This window comes from Fusarium graminearum, chromosome 1 (assembly GCF_000240135.3).
Source record: "Fusarium graminearum PH-1 chromosome 1, whole genome shotgun sequence".
Lineage (NCBI taxonomy): Eukaryota > Fungi > Ascomycota > Sordariomycetes > Hypocreales > Nectriaceae > Fusarium > Fusarium graminearum.
The window spans coordinates 9730877-9749503 of record NC_026474.1 but is presented as its reverse complement, the minus strand read 5'-3'; the positions used below and the strand labels follow the sequence as shown (position 1 = coordinate 9749503).

Below are 18627 nucleotides of genomic sequence, written 5' to 3'. Positions count from 1 at the left end.
CTTCTGTTGCGCCATGTTATTTTACATAATAGATCGAATGTCGCGCATTATGATCTACAAAGTTCCAGAAATTCGCCGATCCCATGGAAGGATTTCTGAACCATGAGCCTCGTGTAAACGTTGCAATGGCGATGCGATGATCCTGGTGGAATAGTCGACCAACCGAAACTCTAAGAACAGGTCCCTTGCGTAGATCAAAGTGTATCGTGTGCTATTCCCGTATCTTTTAAACTGTATGTCGCAACAGTCAAGAGTTGGGCCATGGTCTGTGTTGAAATCGATGCTTCTCTATCTACGTAGGGCTGATGGTCATCACAAGTTAGAAAAGTACTGAGAGTAGCGCTGAGGAAGATGAAGGCGAGTTTGTAGCAATATTCAATACTTTCCTATTGATAGTCCAGTGAACACAGTAGAAGGAACTCGCGACTATTCATCAAGAGGCCTGAATTGTCAAAACACAATGCCGTTAGTTTATTTGATTTACTAATATAGAGACATATTCTTTCTTTAATTGTATCTCTAGATGGCAGACTTTTCCAAACCATCCTTAACGGCAAGTTCCAATCCCTCAACAGTCTCCTTAGGCAGCGAAAGGAAAGGTGAGTGAGAAGCGGCAATATGGAAGCTTCCTGCATTAGGGCCCAGCATGGAGGCTAAGTTTTGCTGGATAGCCAAAGGAATGGCGCGGTCCTCATCACAGAAGATGAAGAAGCAGGGGACGTCGTGCCAGGGCTCATACTCGACGATATCAGCGTACACACGACGAGACTGGTGCTTCAAGGCAGCGATGGCCTTGCTCTGAGTCTCAGCATCCACATCGTGGTAGAAGACGTTCTCAGGTGTGTCAGCGTATACATAGTCACCCTATTATATGTGTCAGTAATTCAATTCTTTGGCCCGGGATTGTAGTTGATAACCTACCTCGACTCGCATCCATGGCAGATACTGTCCACCAAGAAGCTCAAGAATACTCTTTCCCTTGGGCATAACAAAGGCACTCAAGTAAACAAGCTGGATCACACCGCCGGTCTTGCCCTCCTGTGCACGCTGCTTCAAGCCCAATCCCTTGACTGCCTCTGCACCAACAAGTCCACCGTATGAGTGGACAACGACCATAACCTTCTTGCCCCCCTCAACGAGTCTCTCTATAGCAGCACGAACGGCACTGACGTCCTCGCCCAGTCCCTTGGTAGGTGGCTCGGCGCCAACAGAGGGGTAGTCAACAGCTTCGGTAGACCAGCCTCGGGAGTTGAGATCGTTTCGCACGACATCGTAGCAGTCGGCAGTGTGCCAGGCGCCAGGAGCGAAGACAATGGTGGGATTGGTAGACATGATCGTGTACTGGATGATATTCAATTAAGATTAACCGTGTTGTTGACCAACTAATAGAATAAGTTCAAAGCCTGGAGGAAGGACATGATATACATAGTAAGAACTACCTATGTCTATACCGCCTGGTCCCTTGAGGGGTTTGTCGGTCCCCTAGTCCCACTCTGTTGCAGAGGAACGATGTCACTCCGGGGATGGCTTGCTTTCGTTTGCACTTGACTCGTGAGTGTTGATCAGGTCCACGAGCTGATGAGACCGTTGGAGTCGTACTAGTCTAGCATGGACCAACAAGCATCGTTACATAGATAAGGCCCGATCATATTAATAGTGTGGTGTCAACCCTGACCAGATTCTGACAGCTGTTCCTTCGCTAAAGATTAATGAAGAAGATTTCATTGTTGATCTTGTGGATCTCACAGGTGGTTAACTGGATACCGTATTGGTAGTAGACTGGTAGATTAGTGTGCCTTTGCCCGTTTCATGGTTGTTATGGCAAAGGTAACTAGTGCTCCCTGAGGCTTTGGATTTGAGCATCTCGACTATTTCAGAAGGCTAGTTCAGACGCGACAGCGCGTTTAACGCCTCAGTGCGCTTCTTGTCGACTGAGGCTAGAGACTGGCCCGACCTCATGTCTTTTGCCATGTTTCGTGGCTGTCTTGAAGCATGGACATCCGCATTAACAGCCCAGAAATAGAAAAGCCTTTGTAAAGCTCCGTCCCCATGACCAACGCTGTTCTTGTTAACGAATTGCCCGTGCTTGGTGAGGTGTAGTTGAGGACGGATACGATGCGTAGTTAACGGCTGGAGAATAATCTGCTTGCATCGCCTTTCGGGTTGTTGACAATATTCTTCCGCTGTCTATACAGAGTACTATGACAGAGTAGGTCGATACAAATATCCCGCCTACTTGGTTCGCCGCAAGCTTATTCCGGGGGTCTGTAGCAAAATTAAGGGAGGCGAAAGACGCCTGTCAAACCTGAAGGGACCCAGGGACCAAGAAACGGCCTGACCTTGTGGGGTGAGTACGGTATGATGTTACATTTAACTACATTAGTCCGTATGGAGCAGTGGATTGACAGGATCTAATATCCGTACCATTATACGAAATAACTTGCAAGTGGAAGAAATTTCTCTCCAGGCCTGCACGTCAAATATGGGCCCATTGATCGAGATAGTGCAAGTTCTTGATGATCAAAAGATATTCTTCAAGTTTCATCATGTGTGAGATAGGGGCTCGAATACTTATGAAGATCCACGTTCAGCCGTCCGTCGACCAAGATGCAATGGAGATCACAAAAGCAACAATTGTGAGACGAAGTCCACAACTCCTGAGCAATACATGCCGCTAGCAGCCTTTAGGAGCCGCAATGGCAAATGGGAACCGCAATGGAGACAGACTGTGTAGGGTTCTTGGCACTAGCCTTGTATGTACTATTAGCGACTCGACTGAGAAACAATGTTACGTGTACCTGGCTTAGGTGCCACCAGTTTGAGGCGTATGCCACTGTATGTACGCAATCTGGCTCTCGCATCATTCAGAGTTCGTTCCATCGCTTGAGGATGCCCCGGTTTTTGTCACGTTTAGCACGTTTCTATCGTTCCGCCTTAGCCGTAACAACAAGGGATAAAACGCTTCAACATGAGAAGACTTCAAGGATATACTGGATATCGTACCAAAGCTCTGGAACTATACATACGACATGCGCACAACATTTAACTGACTCGGTTCCCTGGAAATAAGCCAACCATAAATATTACCTGTCAGATTTTGGTGTCGCTTTGACTTCATCATGGCTGGCAGCTCAACTCAGTCTGCAGGGCCGAGACATTGAGGCGTACAGTTGCGTGGAATGACACGACTCCTTATAGGTTCATAAGGTTAATGGGGAAAACGCCCGCCCCCCTTCTCTGATGACTCGGTACATAGTAGTATTGTTCGAGTTCGTAGGAAAAAAATCGAAACGCTCGTCTCCAAAACAGAGGGTCGCGGGCCACGGAGAACGAGCCTAGAACCTTGTCTAGTCTTCAACTAATTCGAGATTCCAGCCAACTTGACGCCTGATCTACACAATCTATCCCCTATATAGCCTCCGTCGCCGCCAGCCCTGCTCGTCCCTGTGGCCCTGCTGCAAACAGTTTTACTGTTTAGGAATAATAAAATCAGTATCGTAGATTGGGATGTCACCCTACGCCTAGCATTAGTCTACCGAGTAACCAAATGCTTAATTACTTTTAACTTAGCCCTTTCTCTCCGTAGGGTTTGAAACTGGTCCCTCCTTCTTTCGGCCTTCATTCTCATTTATTCTCCAATCTCTCGTCGCTATGGATGGGCTTTATGCGCGTGACAACCCAAAGGCCGACCGCAGCAGCGAGCTTAATACCACGACAACGATTGTGCTAGTTCTGTCAGCTATCTTTGTCGCATTGCGCTTCTGGGCTCGATATGTTCGGATTGGCTATGGACTTGATGACTGGCTGACTGTGGTAGCGTTGGTTCGTGCATTATCATTCCGCCCTATGCCAAGATTCATACAACTAACAATATGTTAAAAGGTCTTGGTCTTTATCACAGGGGGGCTCAACTATGGCAGTAAGCAAGATGTGCTCTCATCTCACACTTGTCTCTAACAACTAACTATAGTGATTGCTCATGGCCTCGGTAAACACGCCGCAAATGTGTCATTGGAAGACCGAGCCATCTTCTTCAAGATCCTCCTCGCCTTCGAATGTATCTACGTCACTGCAGTAATGATGGTCAAGCTTGCTTTGATGCAGATGTATCTACGCATCTTCCCATCACGTCGCTTCAAATTGGTCTCAGCCATCATCGCCGCTACCGTCGTTGCTTGGTGGATAGCCATCTGCGCTGTGTGCATCTTCCAGTGTCGTCCAATCAGAAGGGCTTGGATGCCGTGGTTGACCGAGGGTACATGCATCGATCTCAAGGCTTCCTTCATCGGCAATGCAATTCCCAACATTGCGACTGATATTGCCATTCTGTGTTTGCCAGTGAGGCAGATCTTGAAATTGCAAGTCAACGTTGCTCAGAAGTTGTCCCTATTGGTCATCTTCCTGCTCGGTGGTTTGTAAGTCTCATTTACTTTTTCCATGTTTCATCTTTAGAAGCAGCTAACAATTCGTCTTTTAGTGTTTTGTTTGCCAGTATATACAGATTCACAACCATTATGCAATTCCAAATTGCCGACACTACATGTAGGATATCACGAACTACGGACAAGTGACCTCAACTGACCCCAATAGGGACCCTTGCTACAGCATGCACCTGGTGTGTCGTCGAAGCAGCCTGTGGAACCATCGCCCTTTGTCTCCCGACCCTGAGACCACTCATGCTAAGGGTGTCTTCAAAATTCGAAAGTGCGTCACGTTCCAGGAAGACGGCCGCGACTCGCTCCAACAGGCCAACCGAACTCGTCACCATCGGTGGAACAGGAAAGACAGACACAAGACAGTTTCATCGCATAGAAGATGACCGAGCGTCCAACGAAAGCCAACTTGAGCTTGGTACAGGCCATGGAAGTCTTCCCCATTACAACATGAGCGAAAGAGGGTCAGGAGACGAGCTACCGCTGCACAAAGATGGGAAGGGAAACTTGTGAATGTAGTGTCCTTTTGGGAACAAGATCTGCAACATAAAAAAAATGTTGGTTTATTGCGAGAGACGTTGGCAATACCAGACATGGAGTCCTGCTGTTGTACTTGGGCAAAACAACACCAAGGTCGCAACTCATTATTTGGAAGGCTGATAACTCACCACACATACGGAGTTCTGCTTAGGTATCAGGATATCTAGGAGTATATGATAACACACAAATATAATTAATATAGAATAAATCTTAGTTGTACACTATTTGCAATACGTTCACAGAGTTATAGCAGATTCGTTGATGGTGGAGGGTAAACTCACCGGCTCCGTTATCAAGATTAGAGCTTACCGCTACGTAAAGTCCACCCCTAAGGGCCCAAGTTCGAACCCTCGTCATGTAGACTAAAAACATTATCAATACACTTTTGTGTTTTTACTTTAGTATGTAGGTAATTGTTACCAGCTCAAGCTTTTCTACCAGCAAAGTACCACATATAGTTCGATGACTTGGCTCCGCTAACGCTCCATGCCAATGTCTTTTTTAAGATAGAATTTGACTTTGACTTACAGGGGCAGAATAAAGTCTCGAGTTGGTTGTGGATCACATGTCGGCTCAGCAGCCCGAACATTGCACCGTTAGTCAAGACGTTATCGGGCACAGAGCAAATACCTGTACCTCTAGCCATGCAACTCACATGCCTCCCCCAGATCGCGCGATTGGCTATGATGTGCAGAGTCAAATACTACACAACTTCCCATTCATAGGCAGGTACCTATCTATGCATGTATATCGACATTGATTGTCATCATTGAATGATGGCCCTACCCCCACCGAGGTGGGAATGGATGGAATGGCCTACCTAATCTGAGGCCCGAGGGTGCTTTGATTCAGATACATGTACATATCGAGATGCATGATGGGTCGGCTAGAAGAAGCTTCAGAGGCGAGCCACGTTGCACATCTGGAGCAACTAAACCGCTCAGTTGCAGCTATCCACAACCAATCGACCTGCCGAGTCGTCCAAGTTTTTTTTTGAGATATGTCGTCCTCGTCCTCCACCCGGGACACCCTAACGAGGCCCGTACCGGGATCCGCCTGCAAGGAGCGGTGTTTGGCGTGGGGATGGTGGGACTAGTTGACTTGATCAGCCATCGATATCGAAGTCAAGCTGAATAAGTCTGCAGAGAGCGGTGGACCAAGTGCGGTATAATGACCATGTTAGCATGTCGAGCATGACTTGAGGCTCAATCACCGACATATTGAACAAGTCATTTGGTGTTATTGGTCAAGACCTTGATGTCTATTTCCAGTACTTCCGTCTCTATCTGTGTCCGTATTATCGTAACACCCATGGATCATCGTCACTACGTACATGCGCTTGGTTCAAAATCGCTTAATTGTCATGCTGGCAGCGGGCCGTCTCATGCAGGTCCGTCCGTACAGTACCTAAAAAAAACAGTGATTATTGAATCTTCTACAGTATCAAGCAAGTTACTCTGCAAAAAGGGCAGATTTTATTGGGCCGCGATAGCTAGAACTAGGCCTCATCGACACTTGGCTTGACCTGATGATTCAATGCATCATTGTTCAACCTCGTCGATTTCTTGATCGCCCGCCCCATTCGGTCTTGGTCCTTGGTCAGGCTCGCCTTACTGTACTCTATATGGAACCCAACCTCTACCGCCCCAGCGACGTGGCGCCAGCCAACGTCGGTCCTGCATGGGCCAATTGCGCATAGGCACGATGCAGCATGTCGCTATTATCCATGGTTTTTTTTTGGGCGCCTGTGGCCCATCGCAAGCAGGGGGACTGGGCTTTGTCAGGCCTGCATGCTTTTTTTTCTTCTCTCCTCCCAGCCTGCAGAGAGGGAAAGAGTAATCGGAAACGGACCCATCCATACCTGCCATCCAACGTCGGTTCGCCTCAAGAATACCGCTCGTGAATGACCTCTCTAGACCTCCCACCCATTCGCCCGTTATGATCCGAGCCTTGCATCTTGCAAATCAACGTTACTGATCTCACAACCATTCTGCTTTTGTCTTAACGTCCAATAGACTTTTTTTATTGCTTTTTCTTCTTCTCTCTATTTGCTGTGCTGTCTGTCGTCCTCTGCAGTACGCCGCATGATACCCCAACCCAACAACATCTAACATTATACACCCCCAATTGCGACACACACAGACTATCTGTATACGCTACAATTTTTACGGGTACTTCCCAGGTAGGTAGGAGGCTTGACATACCTACATACGACTTCAGGGCCTGGAGTATCTAACAATCGGTGCCCTACTGCAGCTACCCGATTGCCTGACTGGCGTGCTGCAAGAAGAAGCAAGATAATAGACTTGTTCCCCAGGTTTTTCTTTTCCTGCTGAGATCCCTTTTTCATAATGTCAGAAGCGGATAAAGACGAGAAAGTATGAGTTACGGCTACGGCTACAACTATAATTACCCTGTCCCCAGTGGTAGGACACAAATTAATTGGGGCAATGTACAGTTTTCCAACTTCTCAAACGTTCAATATTCACAGCCCGAACTCTCAGACGCTGAGGATGATGGCGAGAACCCATATCAAGGTGAGTTGAATTTGATATACTTTGAAATTTTTTGTCTATTTTATATATATATATATATGTACTGAGACATATGTACATACATAGGCGGGGATGGGTACTCACCAGGACTGCCAAGGGCACCAATGGCACCCGTATCACCAACATTATCCAAGAAGGATAAAAAGAAACTGAAGAAGCAGAAAGACAAGGCGGCAGCAGCAGCAGCAGCTGAGCAAGCAGCCTTCATGTCATCTCCTCCACCACAAGAACCTTCAGCACAAGATGAGCCTTCAGCAAGCTCATCAAGTAAGAAGAAGAGCAAGAAGAGCAAGAGAAAAGACTCAAAGTCGCTACCAGAACCTCCTTCTATACCAATTCCCCCACCTCCAACTGCTGAGGCGAGCAAGGAGCCGGAGAAGGTAGAGGCAAAGACTGATGAACCTGAAACAGCTGGAACACAGGACAACGCCGATACCAAGGACGTATCAGCCACGGAAGACAAGGCTGCTGGTGAAGAGACACCCACACCAGAGGCGGTGCCCAAGGAGGACGAATCTACCAAAGACACCAAAGACGATGAAGCCGACAAGGAGGAAGAGCCACCTGTGAAGGAAGATGCACCTCCGGACGAGACGCCAACTTCTGAAGCGGGCGAGGAGGTCACTCTAGTGGAAGTTCCAGCTCAGGAAGACTCAACCGAGCAAGACGCCGCCCCAGATGAGAAGCCTACAGAAGAAGCCCCTGCAGCGGAGACTCCAGCGACAGAAGAAACATCCACCAAAGACGATGATGCAACAGCTGTACAGGAACCAACCACGCCAAGTGAAGCTCCTACCGGCGAAGAGTCTCTCCCCAAGGACGAGAAGGCAACCGAGTCTGAGGTAGTCGATGCTCAAGAAAAGGGCAGCGACGGTGATGACGATGAACCTTCGATGGCTGCTGAATCCAAATCTACAAGTAAGAGCCAGAAGACGAAGAAAAAGGAAAAGGAGAAGAAGGAGAAAGAGAAGAAGGAGAAGAAAGAGAAAGAGGAGAAAGACAAGAAGAAAGCAGCTTCAAAGTCTGAGAAATCCCATCATCACAAGTCGAAATACTCACATTCTTCGTCAAAGGAGGTTGGCTCTTCCAAAGACAAAGCTCTCGACCCACCGCCTGTTGCAAAGGACAAGCAGGAAGCGGTGACTGTTCCGGCTGAGCCCAAGGTAGAGGAAACTAAAGCTTCCGAATCGGAAGCGGAATCCCAGCCAGTTGAAAAGTCATTACTTCCATCAGAGGAGCCAGCATCTTCGAAGGAAGAGACTCCCACTGAGGAGTCAAAGCCCGCTGAAGAGCCAGCACCTACAGAAGAACCAAAGGAGGAGCAAAGAACTGTTGAGGAACCAGAACCTTCAGAAGAGCAAGCATCTGCTGAAGAGCCAACACCCGTTGAAGAGCCTAAGCCTGTGGAAGAGCCTAGCCCTTCCGAAGAACCAGAACCTTCAAAAGAGCCGGCGTCTACCGAGGAGCTAAAGCCCACTGAAGAGCCTGCACCTGCTGAAGAGCCAGCGCCTGCTGAAGAGCCAGCGCCTGCTGAAGAGCCGGCGTCTACCGAGGAGCTAAAGCCCACTGAAGAGCCTGCACCTGCTGAAGAGCCAGCGCCTGCTGAAGAGCCAGCGCCTGCTGATGAACCAGAGCTAGTCGAGGAACCAGAGCCTTCAAAAGAGTCAAAGTCTACTGAGGAGTCAGCACCCGCAGATGGGTCAACGCCTGTTGAGGAATCTGGGCCGCTGGAGGATCCAAAAACTGTGGAAGAGCCAGCGTCTACCGAAGAGCCAGCACCTGCCGCTGAAACCGCGTCTGCTGGAGAGTCAAAGCCCAATGAAGAACCAGAGCCAACCGAGCAGCCAACACTTGTCGAGGAATCAAAAGAAGTGGAAGAGTCAGCACCTGAGGAACCAAAGCCTTCAGGAGATCCAGCACCTGTCGAGGAGTTAACACCTAACGAGGAGCCGAAAATGAAGGAACCCTCGACACAGGACGAAAATGCTGCAGAAGAGCCAAAGACTGAAAGTGAAGCTTCAGTAGTGGGCAAGTCTGGCAAGGACGAACCCGAGACTAACCCCACAGACGAGGTATCACCTGCGCCGGAAGGCCCAGCTCCAACCAAGGAGTCTGATCCTGCAGACGAACCCCTGGCTGAAGATAAGCAAACAGAAGAGTCCTCGACTGTGCCTGCTGCGGAAGAGGTATCTTCTGAGGCTCTTGGAGCAAAGGATGAAACTAAGGAACCCGAAGCTGCGCAAGAGCCTGAAACAGCAGCCGATCTCAAGTCCGAGCAAGACAAACCAGCTGACGTCGGTGAAGCTGCCACCTCGGAAGCGCCTTCGGAACCTGAGAAAGCCCCTGAAAATGAAGCTGTGGCGACTCTAGAGGAAGAAAAAACGTCGGAACATGGCAACGAAAACTCTTCTCAGTCAGATAACAAGCCGGAACCAGCAGACGAAGCCCCTGCTGCGACCGAGGAGCCACCCGACAAGGACACAGCAGGCGAGCCCGAAAGCAAGCCAGTCGCAAACGACGAGATGCCATTAACGCCGGACGAAGCCCCTTTAAACGATAAGACAGTTGGGAAATCCGATGAAGCTGAGCAATCCAGCGAGCCCGAGAAGACAGAACCTAGCGACAAGGACGCTCAAGTGACAATGCCTACTGAAGATAATAAGGACGCGGAGGATGAGAAGCCAGCTGTTTCTACAGAGACACAGAACTATACCGACAGCGAAGAGTCGTCTCCCGTGGAAGAAGCTGAGAAGAACGACGACGCTACCGCTGCTCCACCTGAGAAGGAGAGTGCCGAAGACGCAAACGACATACCGGCCGAGAAGGAGGCACCAATCCCCGATGCTGTGCATTCGAAAGCGGGCAAGGCGGCTAGCGATAAGACAGCTGTGGAACAGGTGCCAATAACAGAGGCTCCCAAGGAAGAGGCTCCTCCCACAGAGGCTGCCCAGGCAGAGGATGCAACCGCTTCGGCATCAAAGAAGACAAAGAAGAAAAAGAAGAAGAAGGGCAGCAAGAGCGGAATCGAAATACCAGTCACAGCCGAGCCAGCAGTTGTCCCTATCGACGAAGCAGCAGTTAAAGTCATGATGGAGCCCATGATCGAGCCAGAAGTTCCTGTCGAGCCTACCACTGAGCCTGAGGTTTCTGAAAAGGCTTCTAATGAACCAACTTCTGAGCCCAAGACTGCTGCCAAGCCCGAGGCTGATAACCCGACTACTGAATCTGCTACTGGCCCCGAAGCTGCTGAAAAGGCTCTCCCCAACGAATCAACTACGGAGCAAGAGCCCGAGACCACTGTCGATTCTGAATCCAAGTCTGTTACCGGGCCTGCTACTGAGCCTGAAGCAACTGAGAAGGCTATTGAGTCAGTTGCTGAGCCCGAGGATGCTGCTAAACCTGAGACTGTTGTGAAGCCCGAGACTGTCATCGATTCTGAAGCTCCCACTGAGTCTGAAGTAGTCGAGACGGCTGTTGAGCCAACTGCCGAGCCTGAGATTGCGCCTGAGCCCGAGACTGTTATCGATTCTGAAGCTCCCTCTGATGAGTCTGCCGCCGAAGCCACCCCTGAGCCTAAAGTAGTCGAGAAGGCCATTGAACCAGTTTCTGAGTCTGAAGCTGCTGTGGAGAACGAAGCTGCCCGACCTGAATCTGATGACTCAGTTGTTCAGCCCACTACTGAGCCTGAAGTTGCGGAAAAGGTTGCTGTAGATGAACCAGCTCTAGAGCCTGAGCTTGAGACCGCTGCAGAGGCTAAAGCTTCTGTCGATTCTAAGCCTGCTGTCGAGCCTGCTGTCGAGCCTGCTGTCGAGCCTTCTACCGAGCTTGAGGTTGCTGAAAAGGCCGCTGAGCAGGATTATGAGCCCGAAGTTGTTGAGAAGGCTGCCTCCGACGAACTACCTTCCGCGCTTGAGACTGCATCTGATCAGCCAGCAACTGACCCTTCTGCCGAGCCTACTGCTGAACCTGTTCTTAAGCCCGCTGACGATTCTAAACCTGGTACTGAGCCCGAGGTAGACCTTAATAAGCCAGCTTCTGAACAAGCCCTTGATGAGCCTTTAGCGGAGCTCAAGCCTGCTGCCGATACCGAAGCTGCCGAGAAGGTTGCCTCTGATGAACCATCTCCTGCACCCGAGACTGCGTCTGACCAGCCTGCTGTCAAGCCTACTGCTGTCGAGCCTGAGACAGACCCTGATAAACAAGCTTCTGAACAAGCCCGTGATGAGTCTTCTACGGAGATCAAGCTTGCTGCTGAGCCCGAAGTTGATGAGCCTGCTATTGAGACTACTGCCGAGAAGGCTGCCTCTGATGAACCTTCTCCTACACCCGAGACAGCGTCTGACCAGCCAGCCACTGAGCCTGCCGTCAAATCTGCCCCTGAGTCTGAGTCCGTGTCTGACAAGCCACCGGCAGTCGAGTCTGAATCTTCTACAAAGTCTGAACCTACTGTTGAATCAGTAAAAGAGACCCCCGAGGTTGTCAAGACAGAAAGTGGCGTGGAACCTGAACAAGTGGTTGTGCCTAAAGACGATGTTTCTTCTGAAGATGAAGACGAGTCCGAGTTCGAATCCGAGTCTGAGTCAGAGTCAGGTGTCGAGCCAGACAATGGCGCGCCTGAAGAGGTTGCCAACAACAAAGATATTGACAATTCGGATACCGAGAGCTTAGAAGGCAAATCGACTGAACGTGCTACAAGCGCTGACAGTGAAGTGGATTCTGCTAAACCGACTATAAGGGAAATGTCAAACGAAGCTAAGGAAGAACCTTCACCATTAAAAAAGAAAGAAGACTCTCAGGAAGCCTCAGCAGAGACCGAAGCACCCGCATCATCCGTTGAGCCCGAGAACAATGATGTTGAGGTTTCGGAACCGAAAGCCGCAGCTACAGAAGGCAAAGACAACACCGTTGTGGCAAACATGAGTGAGTCGGAAGCAACATCTGAGAGCGAAGATGAAGATGAAGATGAAGACGACGATTCCGATTCTGAACACCAACCAGCGGAAAGCGACAAAGCCACAGACGCGCTGCCTGCCAAGATTGCGGAAGAAGAACCAGCTCTTGCCGAGAAAGATACATTGGACTCGGCGAAAGAGGATGATTCGGACTCTCCAATCACGGAATCAACTGATGAGAAGAAGGATAAGCCTTCGCCCCCTGAAACTCCTGCAGAGAAAGCCAATGCGCCTGCCACTCCTTCCCATGAGGAAGCAGAAGATAGCACCGAAACAGTGGAACTAGCTGATACTGTTGATAAGAAGGAGCCTGAATCCGCAGTAGAAAAATCCGATTCACCTCAGGTGAAGCCAGAGTCTACTGCCCAAGAAGGGGCAGCAGCAGAGATTGATCCCGCTGATGACGATACTTCTGAAGATTCCGCTTCTGAAGCCAGTGATGACGATACTATCGCGTCTTTGACAGACAAAGTCATCGATGGAGAAGCACCGCGACTGCCTGTTAACCCGGAAGATGATTCACCGTTGGATGGCAAGACCTCCCATGCTCCTGATACTTTAGACACCGATGAGGCAAACGCCCAAGTCAGCAGTGAAGATAGCAAGGGTTCGGTTATTGAAGCAGAAGATGCTGTACAAGAACCACTTGATGGGGGTGCACAAGATAAACCCATGCCCGACAATGAAGCGCCAAAGGAGCCTGAAAGCAACGATAAAAATTCACCCCACACTGACGCTGAGGAAACTCAAGAACCAGTAGCCTCTGGCGCAGATGACAAAGAACCGGAGGAAAGTCCTCTTATTTCTACGAAAGAAAAAGCAGCGCTAGACGAACCTATCGCTGAGGAGGAAGCCAAGCAGCCAATTGACGACGCTACAGGACATGATGAGAAGCCTGAGACTGAATCGCCACCTTTGGACAAGCCGGCTAACGATGAGCCTGCCTTGGATGACAAGGATTTGGGCGCGACACGACCTGCGCAGCAGACAGCCGAAGACGTCGAAATGTGTGATGAGGACTCCGCAGATGAAGCCCCTGCAGTCGACGAGAAGCAGGAGACACCGGGTGATCCTGTACCCAGCAAGCCAGAAGAAGTAGAAGACACAACCTTGGAGGAGAAGCCAGTTGTTGAAACACTTGCAGATGACAAAGACATACAAGATGCAGCTGAAGCTTCTGATGAGGATCAGACAGCGCCAGAGGCCGCGCCTTCGACTAGCGAGAAATCAGAGGAAATACTTGTAGCGGACGTTGATCCGGGAGAAAGCGAAGCACCAAGTGCTGAACCCGATGGCGCGGCTGAAGTTGACGATAAACACGGAGGCGCAACTCCGCCCGATGGCGTGCTAGAACAAACAGTGGCCGAGGTTTCTGATAACGAATCGGATACTCCTGCTCCCGCTCCTGCAACTGAAGATGGTGAATCCAAGGAGAAGGACAAGACTGCTGAGCAGGAACCAACTATAGAGCCGCCAGCGACCGATGAGAAGCCTGAGGAAACAGCTCAAGCATCTAATGACGAGCCAGAGCCACCAGTAGCCCCCAGCGACGAGCCAAAGGAAGCAGAAACTCCTGAGGTTGCGCTAGCTGAGAAGCCCACTGTAGTTGGTGATGATTCGAAAGAAGCCGAGGTTTCTGAGGCCGAGCCAGTTGTGGAGGTTCCCGTTCAAGACAATCCCCCAGAAGCAGAAGCAGAGGCAGAGGTTGAACCTGTGAAAGAAGCATCGGTGTCTGAAGAGAAACTGGCCGAGGAAGAACAGACGGCTCAAGCTCAAGAAGAGCCACAGCAAGGCTCCGCACCAGCTGACAATACACCAGAGGAAGAAGAAAAATCTGCCAAAGACGAGCACATCGAAGCTCCTACAACCTCTGATGATAAGGCAGGAGAAGATGTCAAATCAGCAGAAGAACCACCTGCATCTGCACCTATAGCTGAAGACGAGCTCAACCAATCACCGCCCACCGCTGCACAAGAAGAATCCAAGGAGACAACTACGGCCGAAGAAACTACGGAAGCGACTCCAGTAGCAGAACCCGTGTCTGCTTCTGAAGAGCCCCCGGCCGGTGACACAGTCTCTACTGACGACAAAGCAGTCGATGATCCCAAGAACGCCGAGGACGTAGCGACACCAGCAGTACAGGAACCTTGTTCACCAGAAGGAGAAGGTGAATCAAAACCTGTAGACGAAACACCAGCCCCGGAGCCCGAGGACGCCACCGTCAAACCTATTGATGATTCTGCTGATGCACCTCCTGCCGAAGCAGAAAAGAAGGAAGACGAGCCAGTCAAAGCCACCACCAAGGAAGATACGAGGGCGAAGGAAGATGAAGAGAGCAAGGATACTCTCGGACCAATTCCAAGGACCAAGAAGCCGGTCAAAAAAGGTGAGGAAAATGGTTCATTACAAAATACCCCTTTTGATTTTGCACAAAATTATGGAAATTCTACGGAGTTGGATAAAAATATGGACAATGGCGCTTCAGAGCTGCTTTCAGAAGATACCCAGGAACTTTCAGAAAGACAGCACTATGAGGAGAGCTCAGAACTCAAGAGCCGGTCATTGATGACTGAAGCGCCGAGCGACCAGAATAACCAGACCGCCACAGGAATCACAATGCAAGGACTACAAGAAACTCTTTCAGCGGTGGACGAAGACCCACAAGATCGAGTTGTGAGTAAGACTCTGGATCTTGATCTCCAGGATAGCGATCTGGTTACGAGCCACCCAGCCACCAGCAACACTAGAGAGCCCACACCAGGCACTCCACATGAGCAGGGTACTCCAGACCAATCGGAAGACGCTGCCAAGGAAATTGACCCTGTAAATGTCGATTCAATTGCTACCGCGACTCCCCAGCCTCTGCAGCCTGAGACGACTGAGACACTTACTGAGGAACCAGACTCAGAGCCATCTTACAATACTCATGATGGCAATGAGAAGTCTGGGAGAATGGATTCATATTTCCCAGTCACAATTGCTCGCAGCGCATCATCAGCATCAGCTTCGGTAGTTTCTGATGACGATTCAGAAATTTCCACGTCTTCGCGCACAGCAGCCGAAAAGTCTCAAGTACAACTTCTCGACAACAAAGACAGTATTGGCTATACTGGACCAGACGTGAACAACTCACCGTCAGGGCTATTACAGCCTATCAATACACCTGATGCTACTCACCAATCCAAAATTCTGGAAACCGACTTCGGCCATGTGCTACAGACATCCCGAGAACTGCCTGAGGAGTCTGAGGCGAGCGTTGCAGGACCCGATGACCAAGACTCAGACTCTGATTTATCTGAGGATGAATCCGTCGAGGATGAGAAGCCAGAATTAGAGGAGCCACTCATAATCCATAGCCAAATTCCGGAGCAACCACAGGTGACTGAGCCAGCTCAAACTCAAGAAGACGATGCAGCCCCACAAGATGGCCACAAGTATGAGGGCCTTGGTTCAAGAACAGAAACAGCCGTTGAAGAAGAGGAGAGTGACGTTGCCTCCAATGCCAGCTCACTAGATGAGTCTGAAGACGACGAACATGAAGCGTCCAGGTCCATTCATGGACGATCCTCTCCTGTACCCGCCAGTCCCGCCAATGTTCACCACAAGGATTCTCACCAAGATGTCGACTCAGATGGCTATCCAGACGATAACGTCAGCAATTTTGACCAACGGAGTGCGACTTCTCGACGCTCCTCAATTGATCAGCCGTCTTACCCTGTTACTAAACCAGACCTCGAAGTTCAGGGCAACGACGTTTCTTTTGAACCACATGAGCCAGATTTGGGTCAAGATGAAGCTGTTGGAGAGACTATGACGCTCAAAGACAACGACACCGACTCTGATGATGATTCTGATGACGGTTCTGAAGCCTCTGAAGCTTCCGAAGCCGAGAAATCCGAAGTTAGTCATGTACATGAGCAATCAAGGGATCCTGTCGAAGAACACGGCTCGAGTCTGGAGTTGAACAAACCTGCTGTCGTCGTTGACTATAATATATCGGCCGGTGCTAAAGAAGACGATGATTCTTCGTCAGATGATGAGGAAGATGAAGATGACGATGAAGATCCCGAACATACTCCTCCCGGTCCCGAGCGCCTGGACACTGACGTGGCTTTGGATGGCCCACAAGCTGGAACAATCGAGGTAAATCTTGATGGAGATGATGATGACGACGACGACGAAGGCGATGATGACGATGATGATGAGTCCGATATGGACCAACGAAGTCAAATTATTGACAGAGACGATTCGCCCGCACCGGAACCAACTCTCATTTCAAAGTCAACTATCGCCGAGCATCAATCTCAATCAGGAAATGAAACTTCACTTGATCATTCCTCAGTTTTACCAGCCGCACATCAAACAGAGCCACCAGGATCGTTGGATCATATCGCAGTCGAAGCTGAGGAACCAGACCTTTCTGACTCTGCTTCATCGGTGTCTATGGAACCGGACACAGTAGGGAAAGAAGCCTCGGATCACCAGTCTCGTTCGAATTCCTCGAGTCTAGATCTTCTGCAATCTACACCTGAGGCTATCCTCCTTGAACCTTCAGCTCCCAACCAAAATGAAGTCGATTCGGAACCCGATGTGTCTGCTGTTATAACAAGATCTTCGTCACCTGAGTCAGTAGTTGAGAAACAACCCAACGAGATCCCGATCCCTGATGTATTGGAAGAGCTCTCCGAGGCAGACAGCGAGTCTGAAGCCGAACATGAAGAGAACGAACCCCAAGCGCGAGATCCTTCCTTACATTCGATTGTCCTCAACGAAGAAAACGAATCGGATTCTGATGCTGATGACGAGTCTGAACATGATGAGCCAACTCCTTCTGTGCTGCCGGAAACTCTGGCAACTGAGGCCAAACTTTCATCAGAAATATTGACATCGTCTCCCGTTGCCACTCGAAATCTTGCAGCCGTGGATGACGATGAGCCTTTGCCAGACGACTTGGAAGACCGAGATCCAGAAGTGTCCGACTCTGAGGTGGATGCAGACAATGAACATATCGTCAGCATCACCAAAGACGATATGGATCAGAAACACCCAGAGGAAACTGCGAGCGATGACGATAGCGACAACGATAATAGCGATGACGATACCCATGTTTCTAGGGATATCTCTCCTATCGGCATTGACAGGATAGGTGCACCACGCAGCCTCGAGCAAACCACTCAAGTTCCTGGGTCGACTGAGGACACCTCTGAGGAAAATCGAGCAGTGCATGAAGAAAAGGGCGAAAGGCTGTCGGATGTTCAACTTCCCGACGCGCCCACTGAGGCAACCAGAGCAATTGAGAACGAGGTGCATACCGTCGATGAATGGCAGCCTCAGCAGGAAACGGCCGATAATATGCTCCGTGAAGTCAAGACTCCAGACACGGATGACACTCAGCTCTCAGAACCAAAACCTGCCCAAGCGACTGAGGTGAAATCTGTGGGGCTTGGCCGGTCTGAGCATGATGCCGTCAAGGTTGTCGATATCCCTTCCCGTGACAAAGGCAAAGCAATTGCTGTTATGCCAGAGACACCAAAGCGATCTGGTTCTAAATCGCGTTCATCACGTTCAGCGTCCCGTAATGAGCCTCCTCGGACGTTCTTGACCCAACAACAACGACCACGAAGATCATTGAGAGTTCGTCCAGTGACAGAAGTCTACACCAAAGACCCCATCTTCGTTCCTGCTGTGAGTCGGCCCGCCGATGCCAAACCCACACAGCGACCTCATCCACCGCGTGCTGAAAGCGAGCCAGTCAGAGTACCAGTGCGTCCTCCGCTCGGCCGCCCTTCTTTGGAGACACAGGGCGAATCCTCAAGAACAGCAGTGCAGGCAGATGCCGTCGCCAGACCCCGTTCTTTCCAGGCCGACGGCGAGTCGTCTAGAGCTCCTTTGAAACACGACCTCAGGCACCAGACGGTCACTGTTGATGAGGGACTCCGAGATGCGGCATTTCGGACACCCATCTCAGTTGACTCAATTGCAGGGTCTGAAGTCCAAAGACCACCAAGTCCCGGCATAGTGATTCCTGATGCAGAGATGATTGATCTACAACGATCCCGCACCCTGAGGCGAACCCGAAAGAAGTCGATACAGCAGGCTGAGGATACACTGGCTGCAGCTGTAGTCATTTATGCCACCGCTGAGGCG

The 18627-nt window shown here is 50.1% G+C and overlaps 3 protein-coding genes across 3 annotated transcripts; 2 read left to right on the top strand and 1 right to left on the bottom strand.

Annotated features, from left to right (window-relative positions):
* Nucleotides 1-519: 519 nt before the first annotated feature.
* On the bottom strand, nucleotides 520-1332 carry FGSG_10086 (uncharacterized protein; the record flags this gene model as incomplete). The annotated part of the gene is made up of 2 exons (XM_011320717.1): nucleotides 520-864; nucleotides 922-1332. 2 exons carry the CDS (start codon nucleotides 1330-1332, stop codon nucleotides 520-522), a joined length of 756 nt encoding a protein of 251 aa, XP_011319019.1.
* Nucleotides 1333-3651: 2319 nt separating this feature from the next.
* FGSG_10085 (uncharacterized protein) lies at nucleotides 3652-4946 on the top strand (the record flags this gene model as incomplete). The annotated part of the gene is made up of 5 exons (XM_011320716.1): nucleotides 3652-3822; nucleotides 3883-3919; nucleotides 3971-4415; nucleotides 4478-4542; nucleotides 4591-4946. 5 exons carry the CDS (start codon nucleotides 3652-3654, stop codon nucleotides 4944-4946), a joined length of 1074 nt encoding a protein of 357 aa, XP_011319018.1.
* A 2686-nt stretch (nucleotides 4947-7632) lies between these two features.
* FGSG_13700 (uncharacterized protein) lies at nucleotides 7633-18373 on the top strand (the record flags this gene model as incomplete). The annotated part of the gene is made up of 2 exons (XM_011320715.1): nucleotides 7633-18165; nucleotides 18245-18373. 2 exons carry the CDS (start codon nucleotides 7633-7635, stop codon nucleotides 18371-18373), a joined length of 10662 nt encoding a protein of 3553 aa, XP_011319017.1.
* Nucleotides 18374-18627: the final 254 nt, after the last annotated feature.